Source organism: Cervus elaphus, chromosome 12 (genome assembly GCF_910594005.1).
Source record: "Cervus elaphus chromosome 12, mCerEla1.1, whole genome shotgun sequence".
In the NCBI taxonomy this organism is placed as follows: Eukaryota; Metazoa; Chordata; class Mammalia; order Artiodactyla; family Cervidae; genus Cervus; species Cervus elaphus.
Window position 1 is genome coordinate 39,868,111 of NC_057826.1, and position 24,648 is coordinate 39,892,758.

The 24,648-nt window shown below is 39.2% G+C and overlaps 1 protein-coding gene across 1 annotated transcript in view; it reads right to left on the bottom strand.

Annotated features, from left to right (window-relative positions):
- The window catches only part of FBN1 (fibrillin 1), a 261,970-nt gene that overhangs the window by 221,946 nt on the left and 15,376 nt on the right, over positions 1 to 24,648 (bottom strand). Inside the window, exons 3-4 of the mRNA XM_043921055.1 lie at positions 7,079 to 7,161; positions 4,219 to 4,317 (exon numbers count right to left, since the gene is read on the bottom strand). Coding sequence (XP_043776990.1) covers positions 4,219 to 4,317; positions 7,079 to 7,161 — 182 coding nt within the window. The remainder of the gene's footprint in view (positions 1 to 4,218; positions 4,318 to 7,078; positions 7,162 to 24,648) is intronic.

The window sequence follows — 24,648 nt, forward strand, 5'->3', positions numbered from 1 at the left end:
GCTGGTGAGAATGTAAAATGGTTACAGCCACTCCAAAAACAGCTGGCTGTTTCTAGAAAAGCTAAATATGCAACTACCATACAACCCAGCAATTGCATTTCTGGGCATTTATCCCAAAGAAACAGACTTATGTTCACACAAAAACCTGTACATAAATGTTCATAGCAGCTTTGTTTGAATAACCAAAAACTAGAAGTAACTCAGATATCTTTCGATGGGTGAGTGGCTAAACAAACCTTACATTCATAGCATGTAATACTACTCAGAAATAGAAGGGAACAAAGTACTGATACACAGAACCACCACAATAAGATGAATTCCCAGAGAATTATGCTGAGTGAAAAAGAAAATTCCCAAAGGTTATATATTATGGGATTCCATCTACATAACATTCTTGAAATGACAAAATTATAGAAATGGAGAACAGATTAGTGGTTGCCAGGGTAAAGGAGGATGCAGGAGGAAACGGATATGAGAGAAATATGAAGAATTCTGGTGGTGATAGCAACGTGTATTCTGTAACTTGACTGTATCTATGTCAATAGCCTGGTTGTGAGATTGTATTATAGTATCACAAGATATTAACATGAGGAAAACTGGGTAAAAGACACTCAGGATCGCTAAGAAGTACATTTTACAATTGAATGTGAATCTACAATTAACTCAAAGTAGTAAGCTTAATTTTTTCAATCCTTTTAAGAAACATAAAGAATAAAATAGAATGAGCATAAATTCAACTCAAAATTCTAAAATATGAAATTTAGGGAACACCTTTTATAAAAATATACTGTATACTATTTTAAAAGATAATACATTTTATTTATATATCTATATTATTTATTTTATATATCTATTTTATACACTTTATCTATTTTACTTACCCATTGTACTTATATATATTTAACGAGAGTGTGATAAAATTCATGGATCGCCCATGACAGGTCTTTATGAGAATTAGAATTGCCCAGGATCCATCTCTGGCCTCAGAGACTGAGAGAGTAGAGAGCAGTCCTAATATACCTAGAATTAAAGTCCAGAAAATCCACTGTTCTGAGCCTGTCTAGCCAATCTTCTTTTTGCCCTGGTGCCTCAACGACCGGTGGCAAGACTCCCAATAGGTTAAGGGAAGCCACGACTTCCTGGTGTCCAAAGGAATTGCTGGCTGGCAGTTTGGACTTTCTGGAAATGCAATCTTTCATTCAGGTCACTAAGAGATCATTTCCTATTTTAAAAGTCACAGGACACAAGTTGGAAACAACCTGAAAGAAAAACCTTCCTTTCATTCTTTATATTTTCAAGTAGGAAGGCTAAAGCCTCAGAGGTCCTACAACTCACCTGGATCTCCTTGACTCCATCACATAACAAGTATACAGTTTCTCAGAAATATTGGTAAAATGACCTAAAGTTATTCCTTCTTACCAGAACCGCAAGTTGTGAACGCAAACATTTCACGGAGTTAGATTATCCTTCTATTACCGGGAGAGCTAGCAAAGTGACCTACCCACATTTGTCTACCACACCATGGGCAGGAAGTTCTATAGGATGGCAGAGCTGTTTCCTAGAACATCATTTAAAAAGATCAGAAATGAATTCTGATCATTCCTCAGCTACCCTTTACTTATTAATAAAACATTCTGCCAACTTTAGTTGTGCAAGATGTCTGGACGTTATTAGTTCAGGTAGAGTCCAAGCCAATGATTTTAAAGGCTCCAAATGCCTCAAAAACCCTCATGAAACCGTGTCCTCCCCCTCACTTCATTCTCATCCACAAAGTACTTGGGGATTTTGTCCAGTGAACAAGCACCACAGACAGACCCAAACCTCCTCAAAGATTACCGCGCACAAGTCTTGGACTTCAGCCTCTACCCTAATCTGGCCCACAGGACCTTACCACTGTACTCCTCCCACATCGCTGCTAGCTTGAAATCTACTACAACCACGGCTTTTCACTCTGATCTTATTAACCTCTTTTCTCGACATCTCGTGATTTTTGCTTGACTAAATCATCAGCAGCTCACACTATCATTGAAGACCTTTCCAGCTGGCTATCCAGTTTGCTACCTGACTGTACTTCCTCCCCCTTGTGGAGCGGTGTGTTGGTGGCTGGTTGAAGGACCAATCTGAGGGATGGTTCTACTCCCAACTTGCTATGTAGTCTCCTTCCCCACCTGAGGCTCTCACTCCTCAGAGGCAGCCTGGAGGTCATCATCCTGATCGAGGTGGAGACATCCAGCATGTTCCCCAAAGTGCTGCCAACTGAGCACCCTGCCTCCTGCTACTCCTCCAGCTCAAGTGCTCCTGATATATGGAATTAACCTCCTGTTCCTTGGAGGACACACATTCAAAACCAAGCTGAGATCAAGAAAGAACATTCTACCCTTTGCTGTTCACCTGAAACTCTCACAACATTGTTAATCAACTATACCTCAATACAAAATAAAAAGTTAAAAAAATAGCAAAAAAAAAAAAAAAAAACATGCTAAACTCATTGCAATAAGCAAATGAGCCCCAGCCCACAAGAGAATTTCTATCCCAACCTATAACTGTCTGTATTCAGTCCTCATCTGTCTCCATTTGGTTTCCACCAGAAGCAAATTCTGAGACAATAACTCAAATGTCAGTGGTTTCTTTTAGAAGTAATTTCAGGAAACACTGGTAAAGAGACTGGAAAAGTGAGACAGGTAACAGAAGGAAATTAATGAAGTACATTCTCAAGCCTGTTCCTACATGGGCATCTTGGGCTCCATCCCACTAGGGAACTTTAGAAGACAGTACATAACACACCTCATAGTTAAGCAAAATGAGAGGCAAGGAAGCACAGGCTTTAATCCAACACTTTCCATTTGTCACTGGTTAAGAGGTGCTTCTAATTAATCCCCTCAGCCTTTCCAGCTTGCCATGCATGCTCCCTGGCCAGAAAAATGTTACAGAGCTCTAAAGACAAGAGTTTTTTGTGTAACCCATGAATGCCAAGGTATGTGAGTGGGCACCAAGAAGGTCTGCTACCCTGCACTATTGGCCCCATTCTGTTAGTTGGTTCATGAGAACCACAGTTAAATGTTAGGACCCTTAACAGGTACAGGATCTCGATCATGCTCAAGTCTCTACTTGCAATCGACAACAGAGAATGTACTTATTCTACAATGCATGCATGCATGCTATGTTGCTTCAGTTGTGTCGACTCTGTGACCCTATGGACTATAGTCCGTCAAGCTCCTCTGTCCATGGGATTCTTCAGGCAAGAATACTGGAGTGGGTTGCCATGCCCTTCTCCAGGGGATCTTCCTGACCCAGGGATCGAACCTGCATCTCTTACATCTCCTGCATTGGCAGGTGGGTTCTTTATCATTAGCACCACCTGGGAAGCTCACAATATTCCACAATACTCTCAAAACCATGTCAAAACCAGAATATGCTGTAAGGGAAGTGTATTTTCTCACCAGAAATTGGAAGTGGAAAAGGAACCTAAGATTTTTGCCTTGGTAATGGTCAAGATGTTGAGGGGCTGTTTATATAGATATGAACTTCATTTTTTAACAACCAATGACTCACCTCCTTCCCAACCCCCACATTTCCCCTAATTCACTGCTGAGCACCCATATTTAAAAACAAAAACAACAGAATAAGCTGGCAAAGTCTCTGAATAATGAACTGTGGCTATTTCCTTGGCATCACAGAATGAACAAAGTGGTAAAATTCTAAAAGGCAAAATATGTTTGTGCTTCATGATAAATCATCCCCAATAAACTGCCATGATGACTCCTAACATTGTCCTCTTGCAAAAGGCCAGGATCTCAAGTTGTAAAAAGTGTTTAATCAGATTCCTCCTTCAGTACCACAAGGAAGAATGCCTAGTTTTCTTGAGTCAAAAATATACATTAAACGATCATGTCATTGAGTATCTTTTATGGTGTTTACATTGGAGATACAAAGATAAAAAAGATGACACCTACACAGAAGGAGGCCACAATCTTTATATTATTCATGGTAACTATGTCCCACAGGTAATTTCTCTATAAAAAGTGAAGAAGGGAAATGGGAGGCCAGACTGAGGGGAGCCATTCCAAGTATTTTGAGCAGAGCAGAGAAGGCAGATGTTCTAGTGAAAAAAAAAAAAAAAGTGTATTGCAGGCAAGAGAAAAGCCAAAATCAAATTTAGGAGAAAATAGGGCATAACCACATAAAATAATATTATATATAATGACATGTTATACTCACTGGATCTGGAGCCACAGGAAGGAGCTATCTGACCAGATGGGCAAGTGCACATATTTGGCCTTGAACAAAATCCATCCCCACAGGAATGCCGGCAAATGGCTGTGAATAAAAGCAGAGGTCTGTTAGCACATGGCTTCAGAGCACAGTGATTCACAGGGCCCCAGTCCTCAGGTGAGGAAACGTGGACTGTCAAGTTCCCTGTTGACTTTGCTATCATGACCTGTGTGACCTCAGGCCTCAGGTCTACTCATTTATAAAACAAAGCTATTGGACTAAATAGAATCTAAGACTGGGAAGCTCCCTAATCCATATGAGTGGTTCTCTAGCCTCTCTTTACTTATTCCACAGCTCACTATCTGTCAATAAGCCCAGGATAGTCTATAAAAGGAAAACCAAACAAGCAAAAATCCTGCACTGCTGTTGTTTAGTCGTTCAGTCATGGTCCAACTTTTTGTGACCCCATGGACTGTAGACCTTCAGGTTCCTCGGCCCATGCGATTTCCCAGGCAAGAATACTGGAGTGGGTTGCCATTTCCTTCTCTCTCTCTCTCTTTTTCTCTCACTATATATATATATATATACACACACACACACACATATACACACACACACATATATATATATTTGTGTGTTTGTATATATATTCCTGCATATACATACAGACACATATATGTTGTTCAGTAGCTAAGTAGTCTCCAACTCTTTGTGAGCCCATGAACTGTAGCTTGCCAGCCTTCTCTGTCCATGGGATTTCCCAAACAAGAATACTGGAGTGAGTTGTTGTTTCCTCCTCCAGGGGATCTTCTCAACCCAGGGATCAAACCTGCTTCTCCTGTGTCTCTTGCATTGGCAGGAGGATTCTTTGCCACTGAGCCACCAGAGAAGCCCATATACGTATGTATGTATGTATGTATGTATGTATGCATGCATGCATGTATGTATGTATGTATGTATGTATGTATGTATGTGGCTTCCTGTAGCTCAGCGGGTAAAGAATCTGCCTGCCATGCAGGAATCCGCCTGCAATACAGGAGACCTGGGTTTGATTCCTGGGTCCGGAAGATTCCCCTGGAGAAAGAGATGGCAATCCACTACAGTATTCTTGCCTGGAAAATCCCATGGACAGAGGAGCCTGGTGGGCTACAGTCCATGGGGTCTCAAGAGTCAAACATGACTTAGCAACTAATACACATACACATTCTGTTTTTACACTAACTTAGAGTTAGTGATATAAAACTTGTAGCAGTATTCTTGGTAGCCTATTTTATTGTAAATGCTTAAAATTTAGTAATCTTTATAAAAAATACCATGCCTGGCTCAGACTGCTTCCTGGTTCAGATCCTGCCAGCTGAGAACATCTGATCTACAGAGTAACTTATATCCTACACATTTAGTCCTCTTGTGAACTACATCAACAGTCTGAGGGAAGTGTGAATCCACTTAATAGTACTGATTCTACAGTCAGGAAGCCATTCATCTTTTAGAGAACTATTAACATCTTCAAGTCACCCAGAGACTAATATCAAACTAGTACCAAATGCTCTGCTAACTGGACTGAAGAATAAGTTCAAATGGCAAATGGTTTATGTTTATCAAAAGACCAAGATTTGGTCACTACTCTTCTATACTCATAGACTTGATTCTTTCCATCAAACTCCTGTACAAACTTGCAAGAAGTAAATGAAATATGCAAGGCCAAAAATAATGCCCTTGATAGAAAGTGCATCAGAATGTCAGAAGAGCCCTAGGATGGAGATTGAAAACTATTAGGAAATAAGCTGTCAAAGGGCTCAACAAACATTTATTTAAATACTTGAAGGTAGCATTTCTCAGAGATTCCACAGAACACTAGGGAAAGTGTTTTGTTTTTAAGTTCATTTAGAAAACTCCAAAAACCATTACATTCCTCTCTTAGTCAGTTTTGATTTTGACATAAACCACAATGTGCCAAATGAATAAGTTTTTTTAGTCAAAATCAAGAACTGGGAAGGGAATTTACTTTTTCAGGTCACCAAGAGAATGCTGATTGAAATAATCTCTTCTTCTCCATGGATCATTTTTGGCCAAATGAGAAGGGGGATAACATGATTCCTTAATGGCTTCTCAGCTCTAAATTTCCCTATTATACTAATGGATTTTTCCAAAAACTGAAAATTATTTCACAGGTGTGATGACTGTAAAAATTCATGGAGGACCGATGTCATAACTAATCTGAGTTAGTATCTCTTAGTATTAAACACCACCTTGTCCGGCATGTGGCTTGTCACACAACGTTTGTGGGATACGAGCATCTGAGCTTTGCCACAGAAACAGAATCAATACAGGAATCTCTGGTACCATCAGAGTTCCTCCCCCAGTCTTTTCACTCATTTTCATATGATGCTCTATCTGCTTCCTCTCCTCTTTGTCTAAGAGTTAGGTTTCCTTTTAGCCTCCATCACCCAAATTCAACATGCAAGGTTTGGGTAGGCTTGTAGGTGGCCAACACAGAAATTACAATAAGGAAGGCAGCAATGATAAACTTTTTTTTAAAAACCCCATCAAAGTGATGACATAGGCTACATGGCCAGGAATAATGGATGCAATGACCTGAAACCTTAATCAAGGTATCCCTATGGCTCTATTCCCTCTATCTCAGAAACATTCTAAAGAAAGTCACTGAATTAAAGTATTAACAGTGGCTTAACTGAGTTAATATATTCCCAAGCTGGATTCAGAAGAAGTAGGAAAATCTTAGAGCTGGAAGGCTCTGCTATAAACATATTAATGGTATGTCGTTACATAGGACAGAATACTAAGAATCACCATGCAACCAAAACAAAAGAAAACGATGAAAAATAATGGATTGCCTATTACTTACGGACAATACACTGATTTCCACCAGGTAAAGTCTTCCATCCAGGGCAACAGTAAGCATTATAACGTGATCCACAGACATTGGGTCTGAAACAAAAACAGAAACAAAATTCAATCATGATAACTCCATATTTTTTTTTCAAAAAAGAATATGTCACTAAATTAAAGGAAAAAATTCCTGAATTAGAACAGTATGAATCTTTGCAGACAAAAACAGTAAGCTCATGGGACTCAATGCTGGCTTAGTAGTTGGGCACATTTTAACATAATGATACCAATAAGGGTATGCTTAATATCACCTATGTACACAGAGCATCAGGAAAATAAAAACCATAGAAACAAAATGCAGTTCCTTCTATGACAATGCACAGATATAAAAATTTATGGTGTTATACAAGTCTAGTTTGAACAATACATTTACCAATCTAGTTAAGAAAAGTCATCATAAAGTCTACTGAATGTGAGGTCTTATCTTTTCACTCATTGAAATAGTGTGTATTTTTCCCTATGACCAATCTACCCTCTAAAATGTGACCACATTCTTCCTTTCACCAGAATTATAGGAATGCAAACTCTGACATTAGTCAGAAAAAAATAAAAGCCAAAACATGTAAATATTTCTTTAGCCAAAGTTTACAAACATAGTTGATACCAACAGTTACAGGAAAATAAAGTCCATGTCACTCTGGATTTCTTGTTTACAGACAGTTCATCACATGTTTTGGAACAAAGCCATGCATTCAGGATCCAGATGATCCATATTTAACACTTTAAGGGAAAAACTGGGTAAAGATCTAGCAAATTTTACACTGGAAACTAAGGCAGAGGATATAACACAAACACCCAAAAGAAACCATTCATTTCACTCGGTCACAGCTGAGGGCCTAAAAATTGACGCCAGTTCTTCAAGTTGAGGGGCTGATAAGGCAGATCAAAGGTTTTAGAATCGATTTCACAAAATAGCAGCTATCCCAAGCCTTGCTGGTATAAATACTATAGTCCCGTAAGTATAAGCCTTTAAAAACAATTGCAGACCTAAAATGCATTTTCTGTTGGGGTGTACTCACATATTCTCACTATATTTGCACAGAACACTCCTGCATTCTTCCTAAATTCACCACTTTAACCAAATGCAGGATTAGAAAATGAGCCCAAGTCTTTGGCCTGTCTTGAACTCCGTTTATAGCCCCAGAGAACCTGGAACATCCTACAGGGAAAAATGCATACTTCAAACCAACTGATGCTGACATCTGAAAGAGAAAGAAGAAAAAGGATGGAGGAGACAAGGAGACTGCCCTAAATCCATACCTAGCCAGGGTAGAATAGCCAGGGCTCTTCCAATGCTAGACAGAAAATTACTGGATAGAGGCTTAATAAGTGCCTGGTGTTAGGAACTCTCTGAGCTTTAGTTTATTTCTCTCCAACTGGGATAATGGAATGTGTCCACATCATATGTGTGTATATCAGATGAAATAATGAACATGAAAAGCTTATAAATGAAAAGGACAATGAAAACACACAGCCGCAGCAGCATGGTGGTGGAATTATTTTCTGATCTAAATTAGCTGTTCAGCCAAAGGAACCATAAGAGATTAAGCAAGGGAGAGAAACTTTACCAAGAATTCCAAGCCAGATGCTCTCCACTCTCTGTCCCTCCTGCGACAACGTAGTGCCCTAAACTTCAGTTCAGAGTGCCCAGAACTTCCGAGGGCAACTCATAATCTTGGAAAAGGGAGTGAGAGGAAGGGATAGGATAGACAGCTGGGGCAGGAGAACAAACTTCATAAAAGTTCTTTTGATCTAAAAAGACAATCCAGGCCAAAGTCAACCACCTCAAACCTTCCCCACCAATAACTCCACTGGATGCAATGCAACTCCAAACCAAACCCTGCAAGAGCTTCAGAGAATCCCTGAGCCTTTTGTAGGATGTCCTATACTCAGAGTAACTATGTTTTTCAAAAAACCAGGACATATCATCTGACAAGAATGAATGTATTTATGGAGTAAACACATACAACAGGGTTTAAAAAGAAAAAAAAAAAGGTAGATAAAAAAAAGTACAAAATCAGTCCTACAAAGCAAGATATTCAAAAGATTTTCCAAGGTATTTGAAAAATCACAGTAATAGACATTCTTTATTGTTCCTTCAATGTTTAGAATCAACCTACAGACAAAACATGGAAGACATTACAATTTACAATGGTTACAAAACAAAAGGTAAATGTTTTAAACCGTCACGTGTCATAAATCAAGAAACAAGTTGGAAAGAAAAGTGTGGAGAGAAATAAAGCAATTGATTCAGGAAATAGAGGTTTAAGAACCTAATTTTTTTTTTAAATACACATAACTAAAAGTCATTCAATAATTATTTTAAAAATGGGAAAGAGAAGAGAGAGTAAAAGTATAGATCCAAGTGAGTTATGTCCCCATCTTTCACGGCAAGAAGCCAATATGTACTGTTTAAATATAGACACCTAAGTACAAACACAGTACATGGTGTCAAGAGGATAAATATGAGAAGAACTAAAAAGAAATGGTTAAGACTGGTTGCCTCAGGAAATGAAGATCTGGGGAAGTAGAAAGTTCTTTTGCTTTCTCAATTAATACCCATCTATAACTATTCATTTTAAAAATATGTCCTGTTATACTTTGATCATCATCTTTCATTTAAAACAACAATTTTACTTTCAAAGTATGAACTTCTTATCTCATAAACACGGTACTTCCTGCTTCATTAGAATGAAACATTCATAGTTCCCTTTCATTAGCTATCACATTTTCATTTCATTGCATTTCTTAAAATTCTATATTGTGTTGAATTATGATTTGTTTTCATGCTCTGACTTTTTGGAGTTTAATAACTTTGTCCTTTTTAATAGGTAATATAAAAAAATAGGTAATATATTATTTAACTTCAACCAATATCATCAAATGACAATTGCTTTTGTCTTGTTACCATTTGTTCTTCAACAACATGAAATACTACTATGTCTTGTGGCTTAATACAAAGTATTAGAAAGATATAAGTTTTCTGCTCTGCTGACTTTGGTCTTGAGAACTGCAAACTAACTGGATGACACTTATTCTGCTTACACACAGAAAAAAAACAAAAACAGGTTTAATTCTAGAAATTAATGTCTTATTTAAGTTGGAAAGCACTAAGATATTTGAAGTCTAAAGTAGACATGTTGGATTATTTCCATTCTAAAAGATTTTACTCTCAGGTTTCAGCACAAAAAAAATCATTAACGAAGAAGATAAATCATTAATGAAGTTACTTTTTTGTGTAAATAAAAGTGTAGCATTCATACCTCTTCCTTTGTACTTCATCAGATATACCCACCAACCCATCATTAAAAAGAGTCAGAGTTAGAGCTCCATGCGAGTGGCAGTAGCATTCAGCAACTTAAAGGTAAAATTCAAAGAGAAAAGATATACCAAGTGCTAAAGATACATTATTTCATCATCATAGAAACTCTCTGAGGAAAATTCTATTATTACTATTTTAATAGTAAGGAAACTATGTCTTAGGAAGGATAAAGAATCTAGCTAGCTAAAGTCCCATAGCTTAGAAGTAGAGAATGGGGATTTGAACCCAGGAAATCTTATTTTAGAGCACACTGTCTTAAGGCAAAGATGTATTTAGGTGACAAGATGATATTCACTCAGCAGCATTGATGGTGGCATAGATTAAAAATATCACAAAATGTCCATCAACTGACCAAAGACAAACATAAACTGTTTTACCTGATTCTTAATAGTTTATGGTGGGACGGATATGCTTCTATTCCACTTTACTGCTATACATTACATTTTTTTGAATTACTCTTTATAACTTTTCTTACCAGTTGCTCTGAATGTTAGCCCTGCAACAACCCAACTCCAGTCACTCTAGGGGAGGGGTGAGCCTCCACAGGCTGGATATTTGGATCCAGTTCAGACACAGCTCTCAGAGATTGTGTGGGCTAGCTAAAGCCCCTCTCAATGGAGCAAACAGCTGGGCTCTACCACGTCTGACCACATCATTGCAAGAATTGGCCTCTGTGTGAGATGTCTGCAGTGTGTCCACATTCCTAAGCCAGAACCCACTTCTGCGAGTCTGGCCTCTTATAGCCAAGATAGCCTTTCTGTTTCCTATCCCAAATGCAAAGTCTTTTTCAGACAAGACTGGGGTAATAAAGACAAATTCAAGGGACTCTTATTTTATATGCATGAGTTTCTCAGATGTGAAGTGATAAAACTTTGGACAAACAGAATAAAAAGCATTAAGTAAAGGTTAATGATATGGACCCTGCTGGCTTCTTTGATCTTCAGGGACAAAAATTACAATTTAGTCCTCTTGGGCATTAGTATGGAGACGCATCAAAAAGCATATGCCACCACATGACAAAAGGTGCCCATGTAACACACCTCAAGGTAGACATCCTAACAGTCCAGTTTCAGAGTTTAAAAATAATTACAACTTTATCAAAAATGAGATGAAAAAACATGAAAAAACTATAATATGCAAATGAGTTATATACACTGTGGAACCACACATTATTATTTTATGAGTACTTCGACAAATTTTATCAAGGTAAAAAGAAAAACCATCTGTGCTATCTCATAAATGACTCCACTGCTTCAGTAAACTTTGCAACTGCTCCACCCTTATTTTATTTATTTTATTCTGGCTCTCTTCTTAGCCGAAGGCAGAGGTCACAGCAGTGATCTGAATACTACATGTGACCATTCCAACCCGCCTGCCAGTCACAACAAATCGAGTAATGAAACTTCAAACCCCAGCAATGAAAATGTCTTCTATGGCCTCCGCAAGCATCAGCCAGGCTCTCCAGACCCAGGGATGTATTTCTGGATTGTCTGGATTAACACTGGCTGGGACACAGACAATCCTGGTTTTCTCGTTGGAAGACTTAAGCCAGCCAGCTAGCCTCTCTAACCTACCACATACAATTTTTCTGAATGAAAATGATTTCAAAAGGAACAGGAAGATGAACCATTCGTATTCTGGTTTGCAGGAGCTTTATCCTCTTCTTGCTTTCTCCCATCTCTGTTAGATTAGTAACCCCATTATCCTCTCCTCCAAAGCCAGTGTCTGTCTGTTTCTCAAGGCTTCCCTCCCTTCGCTTCTTTTCCCTCCTTCCTTCCTGTCCTTTCTCTCCCTCTCTCTCTCTCTCTAAATTTCTACTGTCAGGGCCTCTAGAATGAAATGGTCTGTTACTACCTTCAACTGACAGAGGATGAGATGGTTGGATGGCATCACTGACTCAATGGACATGAATTTGAGCAGATTCCAAGAGACAGGAGAAAATGAAGGACAGGGAGGGAAGCCTGGTGTGCTGCAGTCCACGGGGTCACAAAGACTTAGCAACAACAACAGCAACAAGATATCCAAGATCACATAACTCATCTTCTAGTATACCCAGTAAATTCACTACCAAGCACACAAAAAGGCATACGAATAATCGCCTTGTCTACAAGGCAACTGTAGACAAGCACAAAGCCATTCAACCATATTCAGTGACAATCTATTATGTGTTAGGCCCCTTGTTAGATAAGAAATAAAAGTGACTAAGAGAAGCATACTTAACACCAAGATCATGGTTTCTAATACCACTCTCCAATAAAAGGAACCAGGGCTCCTGGGAAACATGGCTGACTCGAGGACTGGGCAAGAAGTATGCAAGGTGAGTCTGGAGTATCACGTGGCAATAAAAAGTAGAAGGTAACTGCCAAACAAAGAAACAGAACTCACAATGATAAGCATATGTCAGGGATACAGGAGCCAAATGAAGAGCTCCCAGTGGCCAAAGCTAGAAACATTTAAGTAGCAGAATAACAAAAGTAGTATTGGATTATAATCCAAAGTATAAAAGAAATGTCTATGAGTCAAGATTGATAAATAAATGATTGAATAAATAAAGGCAAGAAAAGAGCAAAGTCTCTTGTGCTAATAAACTCCAAATAATTTATGTAGATACTCTGCCTTCAAAAAGGTGAAGCATAACTCGCTACTCCTTAAGCATGGGCTGGGCACTGTGACTTCTTTTCCCAAGAAATCCTAACTGAGGGATAATCTACAAAATTCCTGACCAATAAGTCCTCAAAACTGTCACAGTCACCACAAACAAGGAGTCTGAGAAACTGTCACAACCTAGGAGGACATGAAAACTAAATGTAATGTGGCATCCTGGATGGGATTTTGAACATTAAAAAGGACAGTTAAAAAATAAATTAATCTGAATAAAAAATGGACTTTAGTTAACAAAAATGTATCAATATTGGTTCGGTTAATTGTCATAAATGTATCAAACTAGTATAGGAGGCTAACAGCAGAGAAATTTGTGTCCAGGGTTTATAGGAGCTCTTGGTATTATCCTCCTGTTTTGTTTTTTTTTCCTTGTAAATTTAAAACTGTTCTAAAATTTATTAGAACTTTTAAAGTTTATTTAAAAGTAAAATAACAATAATATTGTTACCATGCAATTATAAATAAACTGTTACATTCCCTCAAAGATGACTAAGATAAGAGTCTTTGCTCTTGAAAGAAGAGAGACAAGTATGCAAAGCATGCCAATATGACAGGTAAAACACAGACATCTAGGTCTGTCTGAGGAGGCTCAGAACAAGAGCATTTAGCCTCATCACCCGAGGTAAGCTTGGAAGGGGACTATCTGAGTTATGACTTGATGTTTCCCAGTTCCTAAGAGGGGTCACTAGTTTTATTTCATCCCACTGTTGAAATTACTCTCAAATCCTCTAACCCCATTAGTAAATCCCTTGTCCAAATCCTAGTGTTTCACTGTTGGACTAATATCACATTCCTTTTTCCTGGCTTCCTAGTTCCTCTCTGCTCCATTAGGACAATGTGGCTAAGCTGCTTCTTTTTTAAATTAATTTTTATTGGAGTTGCCTTACTATATTGTACTGCAGTTAGACTTCCTTCCCTTTTAGGTCACCACAGAGCATTGTCTAGAGTTTCCTGAGCTATACAGTAGGTTCTCATTAGTTGCTAAGCATCTTTTCATATTCACCATGTCTAATTCTATTCTCCTGTGATTCAGAGATAGACCTTTAATCACCATAAAATGTTAAACATCTCACTGTTAGCTTCAGATACCTTTCAGCGCCACCAACTTCTACAGTCCTGCTCTCCTCCTCCTCTTCAGTGACTCAGCTGTCACTCATGTACAAGCCCCTCCCCCAACACACACACACACACACACACACACACACACACTCTAAACTCTCCTTTCACACTCTAAAGCTCTCCGACCTTTCCCGTTTAGTGTGTAATTCCATCTCCCCTCATAACACTAATCTCTTTTCCTTGATTAATCCCATCATGTTTCAACCTACCAACAACAATTCCAGACACACTTCTCAAAAACCTACATATGTTATATTGCAGTTATATACTTCAAATAATTTTATGTTCAGATTCTTATCTGTGAAACCCACCCCTAGGCCCTCTAATCCCAGTCTAACAGTTCTTTAAACAGAGAAACAATGCTTGTTATGCCAGGAACATTTTGGAGTCTGTTCAGAAGCACACAAGATAACACTGACTAAATGCCTCAGTAAGTACAAATCATAATTAACAGAGATTAATACCATCTCTTCAGTGTCATAAACAGGCCAGCTGTAAACAAGGCCAACACAGAAAACTGTCTCATAGTGAGAACTACTTTTTATAAATTAATCTACTTAAGAGAAGAATATTCCATGCCTATTTAAATGGTTACAGACAGTTAAATGGGCTTCCCTAGTGGTTCAGATAATAAAGAATCTGCCTGCAATGTGGGAGACCTGAGTTTGATCCCTGGGTTGGGAAGATCCCCTGGAGAAGGGCATGACAACCCAGTCCAGTATTCTTGCCTGGAGAAGTCCATGGACAGAGGAGCCTGGCAGGCTACAGTCTGTGCCGTTGCAAAGAGTCGAACAAAACTGAGTGACTAACACTCGCAGACAGTTAAATAGTAATGCATAATGGTTTCATGGCTTGGCCATTTTGCTGATATTCTGATCATTAATTTATTCTAATCAGTGAAGTTATCAATGTTTATAACTCAGGCATCAATACATTTCCTTCAAGAAAATATAAAATCAATGTAGAGAAAACACTCATATATAAATATCTGATTTTACTTATTTCTTTAGCAAAAGAAAACCATAAATCCCAAAGGTGACTCGACTCAGCAAAAGTTTGAAGTGTACTCTCTCATGGCAGATTGTTGTGTCTGATCAAAGTCACTTGATGGGGCCAGCACTTGTGGTCAATTCCTAAAGACGAGCATCACAGAACTCAGCAGGTAGCGTGGAGAGGTTCCTCTGGATGCACTGCTAGAATGGAGGCTTTTCCCTCCCTCTTCTGTTTGCAGCAGCAGCACAGAGAGGATGAGGCTTCCACAGTTTCATTTTATGTACGCCCTAAGTTGTGTTTTGTAGAAATTTTCTGTTGATCCAAAGCAATAGCCCAAGAACCTGAAAGCCAAAGAATTTAGGTTGCCATATCAAGGGCACACACACAGACACACACACACACCCCTTCAGCCTTTCTCAGCTAAGGAAACCGAGTTGCTAAGGCAGTTCCCCAAATCCGGGAGATCATTTTGGAGTGGCAGCCAATTTAAATCCTGTTGCAATCTTTTATAGGTGACCGAAATGGGAAAACCACTAGACCATTCAGGTATGACCTAAATCAAATCCCTTACAATTATACAGTGGAAGTGACAAATAGATTCAAGGTATTAGATCTCATAGACTGCCTGAAGAACTATGGACAGAGGTTCCAGACATTGTACAGAAGGCAGTGATCAAGACCTCCCCAAGGGAAAAAAAAAATGCAAAAAGGCAAAATGGCTGTCTGAGGGGGCCTTACAAATAGCTGAGAAAAGAAGAAAAACTGAACGCAAAGGATAAAAGTAAAGATATAAGCATCTGAATGCAGAGTTCCAAAGAATAGTAAGGAGAGATAAGAAAGCATTCCTCAGTGATCAATGCAAAGAAACAGAGGAAAATAACAGAATGGGAAAGACGAGAGATCTCTTCAAGAAAATTAGAGATACCAAAGGAATATTTCATGCAAAGATGGGCACAATAAGGACAGAAATGGTATGGACCTAACAGAAACAGAAGATATTAAGAAGAGGTGGCAAGAATACACAGAAAAACTATACAAAAAAGATCTTCATGACCCAGATAACCATGATGGTGTGATCACTCACCTAGAACCAGCTCCTGGAATGAGCAGTCAAGTGGGCCTTAGGAAGCATCACCATAAACAAAGCTAGTAGAGGTAATGGAATTCCAGCTGAGCTATTTCAAATCCTAAAAGATGATGCTGTGAAAGTGCTGCACTCAATATGCCAACAAATTTGGAAAACTCAGCAGTGGCCACAGGACTGGAAAAGGTCAATTTTCATTCCAATCCCAAAGAAAGGCAATGCCAAAGAATGTTCAAACTACCACACAAATGCACTCATCTCACATGGTGGCAAAGTAACCCCCAAAATTCTCAAAGCCAGGCTTGAACAGTATGTGAACTGAGAACTTGCAGATGTTCAAGCTGGATTTAGAAAAGGCAGAGGAACCAGAGATCAAATTGCCAACACCCGTTGCATCATCGCAAAAGCAAGAGAATTTCAGAAAAACATCTACTTCCGCTTTATAGGCTACACCAAAGCTTTTGACTGTGTGGATCACAACAAACTGTGGAAAATTCTTAGAGATGGGAATACCAGACCACCTTACCTGCCTCCTGGAAAATCTGTATGCAGGTCAAGAAGCAACAGATAGAACTGCACACGGAAAAACAGATTGGTTCCAAATCGGGAAAGGAGTATGTCAAGGCTGTATGTTGTCACCCTGCTTAATTAACTTATATGCAGAGTACATTATGTGAAATGCCAGTCTGGATGAAGCACAAGCTGGAATCAAGATTTCCAGGAGAAATATCAATAACCTCAGATACACACATGGCACTACCTAAGTGGCAGACAGTAAAGAGGAACTAACGAACCTCTTGATGAAAGTAAAAGGAGAGTGAAAACGCTGGCTTAAAACTTGGCATTCAGAGAACTAAGATCATGGCATCTGGTCCATCACTTCATGGCAAATAGATGAGGAAACAATGGAAACAGTGAGAGACTTAATTTTTGGGGGCTCCTAAATTACTGCAGATGGTGACGACAGCCATGAAATTAAAAAGCGCTTGCTCCTTGGAAGAAAAGCTATAACAAACCTAGACAGCATATTAAAAAGCAGAGACAGTACTTTGCCAACAAAGGTCCATCTAGTCAAAGCTACGGTTTTCCCAGTAGTCATGCCTAGATGTAAGAGTTGGACTATAAAGAAAGCTGAGCGCTGAAGAATTGATGCTTTTGAACTGTGGTGTTGGAGAAGACTCTTGAAAGTCCCTTGGACTGCAAGGAGATCAAACCAGTCCATCCTAAAGGAAATCAGTCCTGAGTGTTCACTGGAAGGACTGATGCTGAAGCTGAAACTCCAATACTTCGGCCACCTGATGCGGAGAGAGGACTCATTGGAAAAGACCCTAATGCTAGGAAAGACTGAAGGCAGGAGGAGAAGGGGATGACACAGGATGAGATGTTTGGATGGCATCACTGACTCAATGGACATGAGTGTGAGTGAGCTCCAAGAGTTGGTGATGGACAGGGAACCCTGGCATGCTGCAGTCCATGGGGTCGCAAAGAGTTGGACGTGAGTGAGTGACTAAACTGAGAACTGAACTGGAACATGTGCAAGTCTGTGCTTTACTTTGGGGAAAAAAAAAGTTTTAAAAGAGGGAGAATTTAAAGCCACAGGGTGCACTGGAATAGGAAACCAGACATTGACCCATGAAAACCAGAAGCACATGGATGTGTGTGGCAAGTCCTGATCCTACTGACCACACAGGGCACTTTCTATGTCTAGAACTGTGGATTACACAATCCTGGGAACACACAAGTCTGCACAGTTCACTAAATCACCCATGTGACCCCCCAAAACTTCTAAAGGTAATGGTTTGACTAGCTTTCTGTCATGGTAAACTTGCACTAAACCTATTTCTCTCCAAGGCAAGGGATCTGTATCTTGCCCGCTGGCATCACACCACTGGTTGTGAGTATAAAAGGAACTCTCATCTAAACATGGGGAGAGGTGTATTTGTTTATGAAGTTGAAATTACTCTTCAATCCTATAAGGATGAGGATGGGTTTCTTCAAAACAGGAAAAAAATAAAAAACAAACAACAATAATGTGCCTCAAAATTGCATCTCTCCGGCCTCTACAAGGATTTAACCAATGGTATCACATAAACTCATGCTGCTTCTGAAGAACTGTTTCCCAGAACCCAGCAATCCCTTGGATTTACCTATGAGTTCAAGACGAGCGTGGTTATTTTCTTAGACTGGGATATTTGCTCCATTTACCCAAGCCAAAGCCACACTGTACTTTTCTAAAGGGTGGGCAAAATTCTAGAAATGATTGAAATGCAAACAAGTAAAGTAAGCAGGTGATCCAGAACAGGGAGGCCCAGGATGGCCCTACGGAATTCACCGCCCCCAAGGGCCAACTGGTCCCTTCCCACCTCTTTACCACCCACAGAAGAAATAAGGGATTGAAACCACGATTCTCACCACTTCCCAGAAGTTCTCAAACAGAGAGCTCTGTCCAAGGAGATAATATCTTCTGAATGTCCTGGCAGCCCCAGGAAAAGACAGGAAAGCCAGCCAATGGGATCAGGCTGAGGGGAAAGAATGGCGTCCTTCAGCAGCCGGGAGGGCAGAGTGATTCAACTCTCCAGTTCTGAGGACTGGCAGCTCCCAGCTGACAAACAGGTAGGGTTCCAAAATGTCATTTCTATATTGGTATTTAGAACTTGGACAGGCTTTTCCAATAGAAACAATGTTAATAGGTGGTGGTTTGGTCCCCGGGCTAGTCAAATAGCAGTCTCTCGGCCACATTATCAGCTAAATGGGCTATTGTAGGCTGGTCTGGGAACCTGACCACAGACTTAAAATGTTGTTTCTATGGGAAAACACATTCCACGGCAGGCAACCAGAGGGAAACTTGGCCACTCAAACCCATGGTCCCTGCAGCTTCAGCCAGCTGCCCAGTGAGCTGTGAGCACCAACCACCTTAAACTCAGGCCACTCCACGCAATCCTGAGAGGGCAGCCAGGCTGGAAGGCTGCCCAGCCCCAGGCCCAGGGCCACCTCCCACCCCCAGCAGGAGCCCATTAGGGCCAGTATGAGATATCCTTAAGTCCATAAATCAGGAACTTAAAAACTGAGGAGTGATTGGATATTCTAATTCTCAATGTACCTGCATTATTTTACAAAGCAGAAGATCCCACCTCACCAGCAACTATGATGTAAAATCAGGATCCAGGGCTAGTTCACAGACCAAAGGTTCAGTGAGCCATTTCTAGAAAGAGTGGCTTCCAAATGAAGCAAGGAAACAGGTCATTTTTGAATGGCTTTGCTCTTGTACTCAGGTTATTTGAGCATTTCAGACTCCCTGGAACTGAGTAATTACCCTCTCTTTTATATAGAATGTGAGCCCTTTAAAGATAGAAAATGCAGATTTATCTATACAGCCCTAGCACCTAGCACAATACCTGCATCTTAAACGGTAAATGAAGGCTTAGGATTTCACATGTACTTCCAACTAAGAAATCTAAGTTAGAATTCTGTCAGAGTGGTGAGAATTTAATTTGATGAAATGATAAATATGTTTCTAAGAAACCAAATAATAAAATAAAGGAATGAAAAACACAATTTCTAGTAAGAAATCAATGTTTTCCATCCACTTTTTAATTTTAAAAAATTAAAATGAAAAATCAAAAGACCCACATAAATGGAATTCATGGAGTATGACAGTAAAATTTTTCCTTCTTTCAGATGGATCATTTGAAAATATTTTACAGCTTCAAAAGCTTTGAAGGGCTTCTATCTCAAACTCTATTCCATAAGAGTCAACAGGCAATGGATCTTTTAAAATCATTTTTTACCAACTCTTATCATCAGAACAGAGACAAGAGTGTTGCTAAGCAACCGAAAAAAAAAGGGGGGGGAAATATATCATTGATAGAGTTTGTTTCTAAAAGAAGTCAGTTAATGGCATGTTGTGGTTGAGATTATTTCATAGAATTAACAATTCACAAATTAGGAATCAAGAGCTTGACAATTTTTTTTTTTAACTTTGTAGTTTAAGCAAGTTGTAAGCATTTACTTCTAAAAAATTAGTTATCTGGAAATTTTTTGAATAAAAATAGCCTGATTAAAATTTAAGGGAATTTGACTGAAACTTGAATTTATCTAGTCCATATGAAGTCACAATGTAGAATAAAAATAATAATGAACAACTTTTAGAGAGCTTTGTAATTTACAAAATGATTGTGTGACTCTTCCCTTAAATTCTATCAAGAATATGATTTGCTGTGCTCATTTTCAGATGAGGAAACTGAAATTCAGAGAAGTGAAATAATAGTTCAAAGGCTACCCAATGGAAACATGTCATAAATTACTAATTAAAACCCAAAAGAATTTATTAATAAAACATTCCAAGGCTATTACTAAAGATTTTAGATTAGAGATTAGAAAGATGTTTCCATAAATACCCCAGAGAGACTGTGTTCCTTTATATAATCTCATTTGTGTATAATTTTTTTGCATGCTCTGATTTTATTTTCTGAAGTCTGCATAACCAAAAATTTTAAGACACACCTCACAAAGTACACCGGAAAAGAAAAGCAATGATAAAAGGAACACTGCTTGGGAACATTCACTCCTACAGACCAGTACTTTTGTTTATGAAAGTTTCTACATGGTGAATATCCTGCCCTGTTCACCCTGGTTAAAAAAAAAATCTCTCAGCTCTTAACACGCTCGGTGTTTAGGGGAGTGGGTGGGTGGGGAGCAATGTAGAGACTCAAAATGCGGATAATTCAACACCTACTCCTAGCTGCCATTGGAATGTGCTTTATGTATACGCTGAACATGGGTACGGCTTGTCTTTTGAAAAGTAGCTTCAAGCAAAACTATCAGGTCAGGCAGGCAACTAACTGACCCATCTTAGGAAGACAATAAGCTGCACAAACGCCAGGGTGACCCAAGTGATCTTCTAAAAATCCCTCCAGATTCATGTCTCTATGACCTAATTCAGAGGCTGCCAGCACACTGTCCATCACATAGAGAAAGAAGCAACTCCCATCCCAAACACCAGCACAGCTCTACCCTGAAATCCAATCGAAAAAACATCCCACTCAGCCCAAGTGATGCCAGCACTGTGTTCTCAATACTTTGTGGGCTCTGAGGAAGGCGACGGTCTTCGTGTTTCATCACTAAGAAGAATGGGCACTAAATACTAGGCACTGCTTCCACATAGTGACAACCTCTGAGAAGGAACAGACGCTGGCACATCCACCCATTCTACCTCCTTTCCTAGTAAGAGTAAGAATCAGTTGCTCAGACGTGTCCAGCTCTTTGCAACCCCATGGACTGTAGCCTGCTAAGCTCCTCTTCCAGGGAATTCTCCAGCAAGAATATTGGCCATTTCCTTCTCCAGGGGATCTTCCCGACCCAGGGATCAAACCCCCGAGTCTCCTGCATTGCAGGCAGATTCTTTACACTCTGAGCCACCAGGGAAGCAGTTTCCAAATCTCCTCTGTAGCAGCTCCCAATGACAAAGCTTCCGTTCTTAAAAAGTCTATCAGTTTCCCAGGGAGTTTGACACCAAGCAGTAGAAACACGTCAGACCTCAAAGAATGGTGTGCATCTTTCACTGACATAAAACACAGGAAGGACAACCTGAATGTTAGCACGAGCACACGTACACACACAGTCCCCCACAAACACTCAGGATGAAGCCACTGGGGCAGTTCTTCTCCCTGCATACCTTTCCCAAGGGGATCTGGATATACCAGTGCTTTACAGAATGTTTCATTTGACTCACTAAAGCTATATTAGCTCCTATTTCTTTTTGATTGTTTTTCCCAGTTTTACTGAGATGTAATTGACATACGTCCCAGGCAGCACTAGTGGTAAAGAACCCTCCTGCCAATGCAAGACATAAGAGATGCGGGTTCAATCCCTGGGTCAGGAAGATCCTCTGGAGGAGGGCATGGCTACCCACTCCAGTATTCCTGCCTGGGAAATCCCACGGACAGAGGAACCTGGCGGGCTACAGTCTGTGGGGTCACAAAGAGTCAGACATGACTGAAGTGACTAAGCTTACTAATGGACACATAACACTGAATAAGCTCAAGGTGCTTAATTATATGACTTAAATAAATGGTAAAATGATTACTACAATAAGTATAATTAAAAGTGCCTATTTCTTAAATAAAAAGAGTGTTCCTGGAAAAGCAATGAAAGAAATAAGGGTAAAAACATTCACTTGTGAATGTTAAAATATCTGCAAACGTCTTCTTCTATCCACTCATAGTTCAAAATCTCACCAACTTTTTATAATCCCTTGCCTGAAACTCCTACTATAAACAAAAATATCACATTGAGAGTCTCCGTCTTCACTTGCTCAAAAAATCATGGGCAGAGGAGAAAGGAATGGGCCCCTGCAGAATTATATCTTTCCTTGTCTGCCCTCTCAAATGCTTGGTTCCTTCTTTGTAAATTTTCCACAGTGTTAGACCTCATCACTGCTATGCCTCAGCATTAGATATTAAATAATTCTTCTACAACCCTCAAAGTTCATGGGTCAGTTTAGACAAGTGCAGAAAAAGCATGTCTGGCAGCATTGCAGACATCGCTGGGTGTGAGGCATTGAGTGTAAGTTCAAAACTAGACATAAAACTTTCCAGTGCTAATAAACAAATATGAAAGGACAGAATTCAAATATTGCCATTCTTCTATCCTAATAAATTAACAGACCTAGACAATGATCATCAATGGCAGCTAACAGAACAAAAAGAGAGGCTAGCAGACAAGAAAATACCTTTGAATGGAAGTACAAACATCACTTACAAAGTCTTCTTGCCAAAAAGTTGATTCCGAGTTGAATCTAGTTCCTAGCTCTAACTAGCAAGTCATAACAACAGAGGACAGAAGAACACAGTGAGCACCACCAGCCCTGGGATGCAGTCATCAATAGACTGGAAGAAACCCTGAAGCTCTGCGCTCCAAGTATGGTCCAAGGACTGACCAGTGCTAGTCCACACACTATATATTACTAATTTATAATGAGATAAGGAACTTAAGCTGGAATGTAAACCATCTCACTGCTTCCTTCATCTAGAAAGCCTTGCTATGAAAAAGAAATAACAGCTCAGCTAAACGTGTGCTCAATGACACACTGCATTTACTGGCACATGATTTTCATCTCATCACAGACTGAGAACAAGCAGCTAATGGTCAGGCTTTGTAAGTGCCACTGCTCTACAGAATGTGAACCAGTTTCTTGTTCTCCCCCAGCTTTATTAGATAGGATTGACAGATAATATTGTAAAGTATAGTATATGACAATTTGATACATTTATACACTACAAAATGATCACCACCAAAGTATTAGCTCCACTTGGTTACATAATTACTATTTTGTGTATACGTGTGTGTGTGCGTATGCGTGTGTGTGTGTGTGTGGTGAGAACATTTCAGATCTCTCTTAGCAACTTGCAAGCCTATAATACAACATTATTAGCGATACTCATCATGTTGTACCTTTGATCCTCAAAACTTGTTCACCTTATAACTAGAAGCATGAACCCTCTGACCAGTATTTCCCCATTTCCCCTACCCTCAAGCCCTGACAAACCACCACTCTTCTCTCTGCTTCTGAATTCAGTTTTTTAGAAGTGATATATAACATGAATCCATTTCTTCAATAAATTACAAGAAAAAATGACAAGAGGGTCAATCTATATATTTAAAAATATTTAAGAGATTTATCAAAATAAATTTCAAGAAAAAATGACAAGAGGGCCAATGTATATATTTAAAAATATTTAAGAGATTTATCAACCAATTACTCTTAAAAGATGGACTTAATTTGGATCCTGATTTGAATGAACTATAAAAAATAAAGTTTATAATCTAATCAGGGAGCTTCCCTGGTGGCTCAGATGCTAAAGTGTCTGCCTGGAATGCAGGAGACCCGGGTTTGATCCCTGGGTTGGGAAGATCTCCTGGAGAAGAAAATGGTAACCCACTCCAGTATTCTTGCCTGGAGAATCCCACGGATGGAGGAGCCTGGTAGGTTACAGTCCCTGGGGTCGCAAAGAGTCGAACACGACTGAGCAATCTCACTTAACTTTAATCAAATTTATACAATATTACCAAACATAAAAATAATATCAAGTACTGGATATTTGATAATATTTTCAATTAATGCTAATTTGAAAATGATAGTAATATGATGTTTGTTTCTTAAAGAGTCCTTATCATTTACAGATGCATATTGAAATGGTGACTAATTATTTTTCAGGGATTTACTTTAAAATAATCTGTGGCAGGGAAAAGAAGTAGATATAATAAGAATGGCCATTCATTGATAACTACTGAAATTGGAGCTTCACTGTAGTATTCTAGTTTTGCATATATTTGAAATTTTCCATAT